Source organism: Bombina bombina, chromosome 5, assembly GCF_027579735.1.
Source record: "Bombina bombina isolate aBomBom1 chromosome 5, aBomBom1.pri, whole genome shotgun sequence".
Taxonomy (NCBI): domain Eukaryota; kingdom Metazoa; phylum Chordata; class Amphibia; order Anura; family Bombinatoridae; genus Bombina; species Bombina bombina.
Genome location: NC_069503.1, coordinates 62,375,559 through 62,388,899, shown reverse-complemented (window position 1 = coordinate 62,388,899; position 13,341 = coordinate 62,375,559). Strand labels below are relative to the sequence as shown.

At 40.8% G+C, this 13,341-nt stretch overlaps 1 protein-coding gene across 1 annotated transcript; it reads left to right on the top strand.

Annotated features, from left to right (window-relative positions):
* The first annotated feature begins 238 nt into the window (after window positions 1-238).
* Window positions 239-12,334, top strand: LOC128659861 (gastrula zinc finger protein XlCGF26.1-like). Its single transcript, XM_053713434.1, has 2 exons — window positions 239-358; window positions 10,012-12,334. Exon 2 carries the CDS (start codon window positions 10,062-10,064, stop codon window positions 11,700-11,702), a length of 1,641 nt encoding a protein of 546 aa, XP_053569409.1. The 5' UTR covers window positions 239-358; window positions 10,012-10,061; the 3' UTR covers window positions 11,703-12,334.
* Window positions 12,335-13,341: the final 1,007 nt, after the last annotated feature.

Sequence of the window (13,341 nt, the reverse complement as noted above, 5' to 3'; positions counted from 1 at the left end):
TACGCAAATTCTATTTGTGTTTTCCCCTTTTACGGGGACTGGAGAAGTCAGTTTGGTATCTAGACACACTTCTCCCTTTGGTGATCCAGCGGTTCACCATACCTGATAACATATTTAAAACCTCACTTACTAACATTGATACACTTGGTTCAAACTTATAAGACATTTATTATATTATCTGAATTGAATAGTTGTGTTTCTTGTTCATTTATTCAATATATCCCTTTTCCATCATTCTCTAGGTGAAAATTATGCTCCTTACAGGAAATAATCCCTAGTGGCCCTTCTTGATCGCTAATACGATTAACAAGTTTTGTGCCCGACGAGGGCCACACTCGGGTGCACAGATCCAGGCGGGGTGAGTCTACCACCTAAACCCTTCCCTCTAACTTCCCTTTCCCTATCCAACACCCCCCCTCCAAACTCAACATGGCGTCAACCCCTAATAACATTTCCTTTGCAACATTAAATGTCAAAGGACTTAACTCACAGGAAAAGAGAAGTATGCTTACCAATACCATGAAGTTTCTGAAAGTACAAGTCATGTTTTTATAAGAGACACATTGGTTAGCGTCAACCCAGACTCCATATAGGACCTCAGAATATCCTGTAGTGGTCCTAGCTTCTCATACTGAGAAATCTAGAGGAGTAGCGATTGCCATACACAAATCTATGCATTTTGAACATATCCACGCAGAGAAAGATAACCAGGGGCGGTTCCTACTACTCAATTGTAAACTAAACGGTATACTATTCACTCTGGTTAACATATACGCCCCAAACCAGCTGCAATCTAAGTTCCTGAAAGATGCACTGTCAAAAATTGAGAAACACAAAGCTGGGACGACTATACTAGGGGGTGACTTTAACATGATATGGGACCCCCTACTAGACAAGAAGGTTCAGAGTGGGAAAACAATAGACGCATACTCTATAACTACTGCCAACAAATTCCGACAATGCATTATCCAACATAATCTGTATGACATCTGGAGGGCATTGCACCACAATGACAGAGACTATACATATTTTTCTAGACCCCATAATTCTTACTCGAGGCTCGACCACTTCTTCACTGACTCATGGACACTTAATAGAGTCCTAACATCACATATCAGGGTCTGCCCATGGTCGGATCATGATATTCTGATGTTCACTCTCTCTACTGATTTAACCACAGAGTCTAGGCCTAGCTGGAAATTCCCAAAACAAATGCTCCAAGATAAAACATTCAGAACCTCCCTACAAGCCTCTATTGTAGAGTTTCTGAGAATAAACGAAACCCCGGATATGTCCTCCCAAACAATATGGGCTGCTTTGAAAGCGTATATAAGAGGGATATGCATTCGAAGATAGGCAATGCTACGACGTCAAGCAGGTCTGCCCTTGGGCCTTCTCATGGCCGAGCTTCGTGTTGTAGAACAGGAGAATAAAAACTCTCCAACTACAAGCTTAGCCGATAAAATTAAGGAACTGCGAACGCAATTGGTGGATAGAGACCTGCAGAGAGTTAAAGACTCTTATGCTAGACTCAAGAAGCTGATGTATTGCCAAGGTAATAAGGCCTCAACCCTCCTTGCCCATAAATTAAGGAGCAGGACAGCGGCAGCTAGGATCTTATCCCTCCAGAGAGGTAACATATCGGTCTACTCACCTAAGGAAATTGGAGAGACGTTCGTGGATTATTACTCTGACCTGTACCATCTTAAGCCCTTGATGGCTACTGTTACAAACTGCTATTTGTGACTGGCCCTTTAAATGGAAGGTTGCCCTGCTTCCCTGGATTTTGGAGAAGCCTATTTGCCAGCCTCCTTCCTCATGACTATGGCCCCTGGAAGATTGTGCCCCTAAGAGTATATTGACTTTTGTTGGGTGTGTGTGGCCCTTTGGGAACCGTCTGGGGACATATTGTGACTTTGGTGAACAATGCCCCCTTTAAGACTATGTCCCCAGACCTGTGAAATGACTTGTCCCTGGCTTTCTCCCACTTGGTTCAGTTTCATTGTGTGCCATTAAGAGTTAAATTTTGTTCAGCTTCAAGAAACCTATTCTAAATACAAGTCTGCTGGGATCAGCTCTAATTAGGCTTAGTGATAAACTTTCCCATTGTCTAATCAGACTAGTATTGATAAGGTGGACTTCATTGTTTTATTGTGTGTAATGTTATCTGCTGAAGTAAATGTTGTGGCCTGTCAAAGGGAGTGTCTCTCTATCTAATATCAAATGTGTGATGGGGGATTTTATGCCTCCCCCTGAGGGTGTCCTGTTTGCATGTAACCTCAATAAAAAGGAGGCTGTGTGCTCCAGCATATGAGACCTATGTTGACCCTCTAACTTGAAGCTTTGACTCATGTTTGTAGGATACAGCTTATATCACTACAGGGATTGCTATGTTTTTCATACTCCCTTAGCTACAGGGATTGCTACAGAAGGAAGAGGTTCACCTACTGGAGCCTGCTCGTAGGTCCAGGGCGCAGAGCAGACGGCGAGATACCAGCCCAGCAGCGGTGGTTCATAGAGTCTGCATTACTTATGGTGGCTACGCAGCAGTTATAGAGTCTACGGTGCTGCTGCTCCTTTGGTGAGCGCTAGGAGCATCCTTTTCTACGGTCCAACTTCCAGCCAGCCTGGAGGCAACCGTAACAGCTACCAATGAGTCCTCCTCACGAGAAGTAGTACACTTCTTACAGACGCTGGGTTTGCCAACCCTCCCAGACGGAGATGGAGACGCACTCAAAGCTCCATTTTCCCAAAATGAGCTTAGTTTAGCCATTAAACATACTCATAATAACAAGGCTCCAGGTCCAGATGGGTACCCGACAGCCTTCTATAAATTGTTTAAACTGGAATTACATAGGATCCTCCTCAGGGTCTTTTCTGAAGCCCGAGAGGCAGGCTCATTCCATAAAGAATTTTTACAAGCAGTAATTCTGCCCATCCCTAAACCAAACAAAGATCCCTCACAATGTACGAGTTACAGACCGATCTCCTTGATAAACGGTGATGTAAAGCTATATGCAAAGCTATGGGCTAACCGCCTTAATAGCCTGCTCCCGAAGGTGATACATACGGACCAGGTCGGTTTTACGTTTGGTAGAGAGGGCCCAGACAATTCCCGAAAAATGCTAAACATACTTACAGAAGCCTCCCGTCTGAGGTTGCCCATGCTGGCCCTGTCGCTGGACGCAGAAAAAGCGTTTGACAGGGTCAGATGGGAATACTTATGGCACACGCTGGCTCAATTTGGCATACCAGAGGACGTGATTAAGGCAATTCGTGCCCTATATTCCTGCCCCACTGCAGTGGTTAAGGGTCTGGGTTTTGCCTCTCCGGAAATATGTATCACCAACGGCACCAGACAAGGATGCCCCCTGTCACCTTTCATTTTTTCCATGGCTATTGAAGCTCTAGCCCAGGCTATTAGGCAATCACATATAGTGAGAGGGGTTCAGCTTGGAGGTGCGACTGCGAAGATCGCACTGTACGCAGACGATGTTACGCTCTTTTTAACAAACCCAATAGGCTCCCTGCCAGTGCTCTTTGATATTATCACTGAGTTCGGAGCTTATAGTTACTACAAGGTAAATGTCACCAAAACGGAGGCTCTACCAGTATACATCCCAGCATTTGAACTGGATATCCTGCAAACATCGTACTCCTTCCAATGGTCACAAACCACCCTTCGACACCTAGGGGTACAACTTGGCCCAGACCCGAAATTAGTTATTTCTGTTAACTACACAAATCTTATTAGAGAGGTTACGGAGCTTACCTCCTCGTGGAGTCTTAAAGAAATTTCATGGCTGGGCCGCATCGCCTCCTTCAAAATGACGATCTTGCCAAAAATTCTGTACTACTTTCGCTGTATCCCTCTCAATGTACCCAACGCTCTAATAGATAAGCTCCAATCTCTTGGGCAACGCTATATCTGGAATAAGTCCAGGCCCCGGGTAGCTGCGAAAGTACTCCAAAAAAGATATGAACATGGAGGGGTTGCAATGCCTAGCATACGCGGATACTATGAGGCAGCCAGGCTTTCTCACATCACAGCGTGGGCAGACAAAGGGGAACAACAGGGCTGGAAAAGCATAGAAGCATTAACCCTTCCTCTGGGCCTAAAGTTGGCAGACTTACCCTGGATCCCTAGTCATTGCTTTGACAGCTTGGGACTACAAAATGTCATTATCAGAGATAATCTGAAAGTTTGGTATAGCCTTAGGAATCTACGTGACATTGCCCCACACCCGTCCCCCATTCATTCCATACCAGCCTTACTGGCGGCTCTCCCCAACACGCACATACAACAGTGGAGTGAATGGGACCTGAAAGTGGTCTCCCGCATATACCTCTCGGGCACCCTGATCACACCCCAAAATATAAGTACAATTCTCCCAGAGCCCCCCCCGTGGGCCTCTTTTGAATACTTGAGGCTTTATGCTTTTATGACATCTTGGGGATTCACCAAAGCCCTAAACAGGCCCCTGACTAACTGGGAAAAGCTATGGCAACTTCCTATTAAGACTCCTAGACTCAAATCGTTCCACTATGATCTCTTGCAGTCGTCCACTAACAAAGACAGACCCTGGCAGCTAAGGGCTTGGGAGGGCGATTTATCCAGACCTATTTCAGATAAAGACCTATGTACAGCTATGATGTTAACTAAAAAGACGGTACATTGTGCAAATACATTAGAGGCCTACATTAAATTATTCCTAAAATGGTACTATACTCCCACAAGGTTTTTTGTTTTTTTAAAATGTACACTACTGTTAAACCAGATATGAGTGGTGGCACTATGCAAGTGGGCACAGTATACGCTGTGAGCCTGAGCTGGCAGGCAGGCTGCAATTAGATTACACAGGGGAAAAAAAAAAAAAAGCAGACTGATGTTCTAGCCCTAAAAAGGTGTTTTTTGGGGTCCTGTCCTTACAGCAGAGATCAGATGAGTCCTTCAGGACTGTAGTGGACACTGAATACACTAGCCTAGCTATCAATTTCCCTATTAAATCAGCATCAGCTACACTGTCCCTCCTCTCACTAAGAATGCAGGCTCCGAATGAATCTAAAATGGATGCTGTCCAGGAGGTGGGAGGGTCTGGGAGGGAGTGTCTGCTGCTGATTGGCTGGAATGTGTCTTGTGACTGTCTTGTGACTGTGAGCTACAGGATCAAAGTTTACTCAATGATGACGAATAGGGGGAAATCGAACATCGCATATGTTCGCCTTCCGCTGCAAACGCGAACATGCTATGTTCGCTGCGAACTATTCGCGGCAGAACTGTTCGCGACATCACTATTGGGTACTTGTGAAGCACGGCTGGTCACCCGTTGGGGCTCAAGGTGCTGCTCAGACCTGGAGTTTTATGGGGTATTTATACCAGTTCCAGTTTTTTTTAGGAACAGGGTTTGGGGGTTTTATTCAAAACTATTCATTGTCCCAAAGATAGAAAATCTTTTTGAATTATCATTAGTGTACCATCTTTTAGAATGGTGTTTATATGGTCTATTCTGCCTTTTGGTCAGTGATGGCATTATTTGTTTACATTAGATACAATAGATGCATATCTTCATTTTCTGTTTTCATTCAGATTATTTTCATTTTCTGAGATTCTCTTTTTTTGACAAGCATTACCAATTTGTTGCTTTTCCTTCTTTTCAAGGTTCTCAGTGTTTCCTTATTTGGACGGTCTTGTGGTACTGGCTCAGTCTTTTCGTTCTGCGGAATCTCATACGATTCAACTTTTGTTGTTTCTTCAAGACATGGTTAGAGGATCTTTTTATCAGAAGCTCTTTGATTCCTCAGACAACGGTCACCTTTTTTAGGTTTCCAGATAGATTGTGTCAATGTCTTTGTCTCTACCAGACAAGTGACAATTTTATTGGGTTCAGTTTGTCGGAATCTTCAGTCTCTATTATTTCCTTCAGTTGCTATATGCATGGAAGTTTTAGGTCTCATGGCTGCAGCATTGGATTAGATTCCTTTTGCTCATTTTCATAGGAAACCTTTCCAGTTTTTTATGCTGAATTAATGGTGCAGGGATTCTAGGATATCACTTTTTATATCTTTGAATCCCAATGTTCAACTATCTTTGACTTGGTGGTTAGATCACACTCATATAGTTCTACGGGTCTCTTCGGTTCATTCAACCTGGACCATGATCACTACAGACGCGAGTCTTTTAGGTTGGGAGGCTGTCTGGGGATCTCTGTTAGCACAAGGGGTTTGGAAATCTCAGGAGGTGAGATTACCATTCGATATTTTGGAACTCCGTGCATTTCTCAGAGTTCTTCAGTTTTGGCTTCTTTTTGAAGTAAGAGACGTTTATTGTTTTTCAGACAGACAATGTCACAACTGTGGCGTATGTCAATCATCAGGGTGGGACTCTCAGTCCTTAGGCTGTGAAAGAAGTATCTCGGATACTTGCTTGGGCTAAATCCAGCTCTTGTCTAATTTCTGCGGTCCATTTCCCAGGTATAGACAATTGGGAAGCGGATTATCTCTGTCAATCAAGCTTTACATCCGGGAGAATGGTCTCTTTACCCAGATGTGTTTTTTCAAATTGTTCAGATGTGAGGGCTTCCAGGAATAGATTTGATGGCATCTCATCTAAACAAGGAACTTCCCAGGGGCCTATTCAGGTCCAGGGATCCTCAGGCGGAAGCAGTGTATGCATTGACACTTCCTTGGAGTTATCAATCTGCCTATATTTTTTTGCAAAAACAGTCAATATGTGTCGGCACCTGAGGCGACTGGTTACTTAGGCAAAAAACAGACAAATACTACTGTGAAATGTCTGAGGAGCTGAACAACGATAAACAAATTGCCCCAACGCCGTGTGTGGTTATGATGTCAATCTCTCACCTCTCTTGGTCTTGTAAAGTCCAGTGTCACCCTGCCAGATTATCAGGAAAGCAGAAGCCAACAACGACCCTCTGTGCGCAAACCAGGTGCACACGGAGCCGGTCCGGCACTTGACGCCCTCTCTGACTGTTCCGGTCTCCTCTGCGTGATTCCTCTCTGATGGCGTGTGACGTCACTGGGCCCACTTCCGGTTCACGGAACCTCTTTCTCCCAAATGATGTTATGTAATCGTCTGCAATTACCAGGACCAAGATCGGTAAGCTGTGATTGATGTGCAGATGAAATACACTGGAACTGGTGCAACCTCGGTTCCACAGAATTGAGATAGAAAAGTTCAAATGAGGTGCACAACAGCCAGTAGTGAATTCTAATTTTCTTTATTGAAATTAAAAATCTTTCTCCCTCCAGGTATACAGGAATCTCAAGCTTAGTAATGAGTGGAGATAGCTTCACTCTAGTGACTGTCTGCTGACATGTTTCGGCATGTTTTCGCCTCTGGTTCTTCTTTTTAGAGTGATTTTGAAAATCATCAGGGAGCAATCTTTTGTGTTGCTGGTGGCTCCAGCATGGCCACACAGGTTTTGGTATATGGTTCTTGTTCGGATGTCCAGTTGCCAATCTTGGTCACTTCCATTAAGGCCAGACCTTATATCTTAACATTCGTTTTTTCCATCAGGAACTCAAATTATTAATTTGATGGTATGGAAATTTAACGTTTAGTACTTAGTCATAGAAGTTTCTCTGACTCAGTGATTAATACTATGTTGCAGGCTCGTAAATCTGTGACTAGTAAGATTTATTATCGAGTTTGGAAGATTTACATCTCATGATGCTCTTCTCATAAATTCTCTTGGCATTCTTTTAGAATTCCTAGGATTTTATAGTTTCTTCAGGATGGTTTGGATAAGGGTTTTTGTCTGCAAGTTCTTTGAAAGGACAAATCTCTGCTTTTTCTGTGCTGTTTTCACAGAAAAATGTGCTAATCTTTCTGTTATTCATTGTTTTGTTCAGGCTTTGGTTCGTATCAAGCCTGTCATTAAGCCAATTTCTCCTCCTTGGAGTCTTAATTTGGTTCTAAGGGCTTTACAGGCTCTTCTGTTTGAGCATATGCTTTCCTTGGACATTAAAATTACTTTCATGGAAAGTATTGTTCCTTTTAGACATCTCTTCAGCTAGAACAGTTTTTGAATTATCTGTTCTTTCTTGTGAGTCTCTTTTTTCTGATTTTTTTTATCAGGATTAGGTGGTTTTGCTGTCTTCATTTCAAATTTTACCTAAAGTTGTGAATTCTAACAACATTAGTAGAGGAATTATTGTCCCTTTCTTGTGTCCTAATCCTAAGAATTCTTTGGAAAGATTCTTACATTCTTTGGATGTGGTAAGAGTTTTGAAATATTATGTTGAAGCTACTCAGATTTCTGAAAGACTTCTAGTCTATTTGTTATCTTTTCTGGTTTTAGGAAAGGTCAGAAGGCTTCTGCCATTTCTTTGGCATCTTGGTTAAAGCTTTTGATTCATCATGCTTATTTGGAGTCGGGTTAATCCCCACCTCAGAGGATTATGGCTCATTCTACTAGGTCAGTTTCTACTTCCTGGGCTTTTAAGAATGAAGCTTCTGTTGATCAGATTTGCAAAGCAATGACTTGGTCTTCTTTGCATACTTTTACTAAATTCTACCATTTTGATGTTTTCTCTTCTTCAGAAGCAGTTTTTGGTAGAATAGTACTTCAGGCAGCTGTTTCATTTTGATTCTTCTGCTTATAATTTCAGTTTTTTTCATTATAAAAATTGAAACTTTTGATTTGGGTTGTGGATGAATTTTTCAGCGGAATTGGCTGTCTTTATTTTATCCCTCCCTCTCTAGTGACTCTTGCGTGGAAGTTCCACATCTTGGGTATCTGCTATCCCATACGTCACTAGCTCATGGACTCTTGCTAATTACATGAAGGAAAACATCATTTATGTAAGAACTTACCTGATAAATTCATTTCTTTCATATTAGCAAGAGTCCATGAGGCCCACCCTTTTTTGTGGTGGTTATGATTTTTTTGTATAAAGCACAATTATTCCAATTCCTTATTTTTTTATGCTTTCGCTCCTTTGTTATCACCCCACTTCTTGGCTATTCATTAAACTGAATTGTGGGTGTGGTGAGGGGTGTATTTATAGGCATTTAAGGTTTGGGAAACTTTGCCCCTCCTGGTAGGAATGTATATCCCATACGTCACTAGCTCATGGACTCTTGCCAATACGAAAGAAATGAATTTATCAGGTAAATTCTTACATAAATTATGTTATTTATATCTGCGTCTTTAAGTACATGTGTGTCAGTGATGGTTATAAAGAAGGAGCAACCCCCATTGAGCTGAGGATAAGGGTAAAAGAATACTTCTCCCTCCCTCTGTCCTTTTAGACAGGTCATGTCCAACAACTGCCTAACCTCACCCCCTGACCTGGTTCATTACTCAGAACACTGGCAACTCCACCTTCCCCCTCCCCTGAACTAGTTCATGGAACACCCATAACTGCACTTATGCCTACCTTTTTCCCATTTGTGGAACACCCTCAACTCCCCCAGTGTTCCCCACCCCAGAACCACCACTGATTTGTGTGCTTAGTTTTACAGTGAGTAATTATGAAACTAATAAAGTTTTTGGCTGTTTATATAAATAGAACCACAGCCGAATGCTAAAGATTCTCATAAGGTCACTGCTTCTTACCTTCTCAAAACATCACACACTGATTATTAGTCTGTGATGATTAAGACATCATGTTCTCATCCAACTGGTTGAGCATGAGCCAGACAGGGCTGCATGTGCATTTGCTTGTGCAATGTTAAATGAGTATGGTGAATGCCACCTCTCTTGCCCAGAATACAGATGTACATGTTCCCTGGCTGAGAACTTTATCCACACACACCTTGTTTAATGCGGCCCTATAACTTTTTTTATCAGTAATTTAGTTTACTATGATGTAATAATGTTTACATTCTATGTCATCCTTTTTTAATTTGTGATTTACAGGTAAATAAATTTAAAAATAGAAAAGGGAAGACATATTTTGAGTATAAAAATGTTTTTTATTGAGATGGATTATATTATAAATGAATAAACATTCTTATTTTTCTTTATTCCATTTATTTTTATGTAGATAAACACTTGAATAGTTCATATCCATCCTTCACTACAGGAAACATCAGAATGAAACCACAAACTCCAAAAGTCTTAGACACTAATGACTATTCACAAACATTGGGGATATCACAGCAGATATTTAGAGAAGATTGTGAATTGGCAGGAACTGTGAAGCAATCATTATGTACAGAGAGTAATTTAGTCATCAAACAAGAGGACAACATTTATGACTTATCTAGTGAAATTATTATCCCAGAGGAAAAAGCACACACACTTACTGAGTTTTCAAAACATATTAAAGAAGGGAGAAGTCTACAGTCTAGCCAAATGATTAAAACAAAGGAGAAACCTTTCAAATGTACAGAATGTGAGAAAAGCTTTAGATTGAAGTCTCCTCTACTAGAACACTACAAAATTCACACAGGTGAGAAACAATACACATGTCCTGAGTGCAGCAAATGTTTTACACAAATGGATTATCTGAAAACTCATGAAAGAAGTCACACAGGAGAAAAAACTTTCATTTGTGCAGAATGTGGGAAAAGTTTTACACAAAAGTGTAAACTGAAAACTCATGAAATGATTCACACAGGAAAAAAGCCTTTCAAATGTACAGAGTGTGGAAAAAGTTTTACACAAATGGATCATCTGAAAACTCATGAAAGGATTCACACAGGAGAAAAGCCTTTCACATGTACTGAGTGTGGAAAAAGTTTTGCACGAATGGATAGTCTGAAAACTCATGAAATCATTCACACAGGAGAAAAGCCTTTCGCATGTACTGAGTGTGGAAAAAGTTTTACACGAATGGATCGTCTGAAATCTCATGAAAGACTTCACACAGGAGAAAAGCCTTTCACATGTACAGAGTGTGGAAAATGTTTTACACAAATGGATAGTCTGAAATCTCATGAAAGGATTCACACAGGGAAAAAGCCTTTCACATGTACTGAGTGTGGAAAAAGTTTTACACGAATGGATAGTCTGAAAACTCATGAAAGACTTCACACAGGAGAAAAGCCTTTCACATGTACTGAGTGTGGGAAATGTTTTACACGAAAGAGTGATCTGAAAACTCATGAAAGACTTCACACAGGAGAAAAGCCTTTCACATGTACTGAGTGTGGGAAATGTTTTACACAAATTAATGATCTGAAAAAGCATGAAAGGATTCACACAGGAGAAAAGCCTTTCACATGTACTGAGTGTGGGAAATGTTTTACACAAATTAATGATCTGAAAAAGCATGAAAGGATTCACACAGGAGAAAAGCCTTTCACATGTACTGAGTGTGGGAAATGTTTTACACAAACTAATGATCTGAAAAAGCATGAAAGGATTCACACAGGAGAAAAGCCTTTCACATGTACTGAGTGTGGAAAAAGTTTTACACAAAAGAGTGATCTGAAAAAGCATGAAAGGATTCACACAGGAGAAAAGCCTTTCACATGTACTGAGTGTGGAAAAAGTTTTACACTAATGCATCGTCTGAAAACTCATGAAAGTATTCACACAGGAGAAAAGCCTTTCACATGTACTGAGTGTGGGAAATGTTTTACACAAATTAATGATCTGAAAAAGCATGAAAGGATTCACACAGGAGAAAAGCCTTTCACATGTACTGAGTGTGGAAAATGTTTTACAGAAAAGAGCGATCTGAAAAAGCATGAAAGGATTCACAAGGGAAGAAACCTTTCACATGTTTAGAAAGTAGAAAAAAGGTTTTAATGAAATCAGGTATCACAAAACACTAACGGCTAGATTACGAGTTCTGCGTTAGCCTTAAAAAACAGCGTTAAGGGGTCCTAATGCTGCTTTTTAATGCCTGCTGGTTTTACGAGTCTAGCAGGTACAGGTGTACCGCTCACTTTTTTTCCACGACTCGAGGCTACCGCAAATCCCCTTACGTCAATTGTGTATCCTATCTTTTTAATGGGATTTGCCTAACGCCTGTATTATGAGTCTTGGAAGAAGTGAGCGGTACAGCCTCTATCTCCAAGACTCCTACTGCATAAAAAAGTCAGTAGTTAAGAGTTTTATGGGCTAACGCGAAACATAAAGCTCTTAATTACAGTGCTAAAAGTACACTAACACCCATAAACTACCTATGAACCCCTAAACCGAGGCCCCCCCACATCGCAAACACTATAATAAATTTTTTTAACTCCTAATCTGCCGACCGGACATCGCCGCCACTAAAATAAATGTATTAACCCCTAAACCGCTGCAATCCCGACTCACAAACACTATAATAAATTGTATTAACCCCTAGTCTGCCACCCCCAACATCGCCGCTACTATAATAGTTATTAACCCCTAAACCTAAGTCTAACCCTAACACCCCCCTAAATTAAATATAATTTGAATAAAATGAAATAAAATTACTATAATGAAATAAATTATTCCTATTTAAAACTAAATACTTACCTATAAAATAAACCCTAATATAGCTACAATATAACGAATACTTACATTGTAGCTATTTTAGGGTTAATATTTATTTTACAAGCAACTTTGTATTTATTTTAACTAGGTACAATAGCTATTAAATTAATAACTATTTAATAGCTACCTAGTTAAAATAATTACAAAATGACCTGTAAAATAAATCCTAACCTAAGTTACAAATACACCTAACACTACACTATCAATAAATTAATTAAATAAATTAACTACCATTATCTAAACTAAAATACAATGATATAAACTATAATTCAAAAACAAACAAAAACTAAATTACAAAAAATAAAAAAATATTACAAGAATTTAAATCTAATTACACCTAATCTAAGCCCCCTAATAAAATAAAAAAGCCCCCCAAAATAATAAAATTTCCTACCCTAAACTAAATTACAAAGTAATCAGCTCTTTTACCAGCCCTTAAAAGGGCTTTTTGCAGGGCATTGCCCCAAAGTAATCGGCTCTTTTACCTGTAAAAAAAAATACAATCCCCCCCCAACATTACAACCCACCACCCAAACATCCCTACTCTAAAACCCACCCTATCCCCCCTTAAAAAAAAAAACCTAACACTACCCCCCTGAAGATCACCCTGCCTTGAGCCATCTTCAGCCAGCCGGCCACCGATGGATCAGAAGAGGACATCCAGACCGGCAGATGTCTTCATCCTATCCAGACAGAAGAGGACATCCGGACCGGCAGATTTCTTCATCCAGGCGGCATCTCCTATCTTCATCCTTCCGGAGTGGAGCCATCTTCTATCCAGCCGACGCGGAGCCATCCTCTTCTTCCGATGTCCTAAGGCAGAATGAAGGTTCCTTTAAATGACATCATCCAAGATGGCATCCCTCGAATTCCGATTGGCTGATAGGATTCTATCAGCCAA

Coding starts and splice junctions, on each gene's coding strand:
- LOC128659861 (XM_053713434.1), top strand. CDS start 10,062: ATGAAACCACAAACTCCAAAAGTCTTAGACACTAATGACTATTCACAA.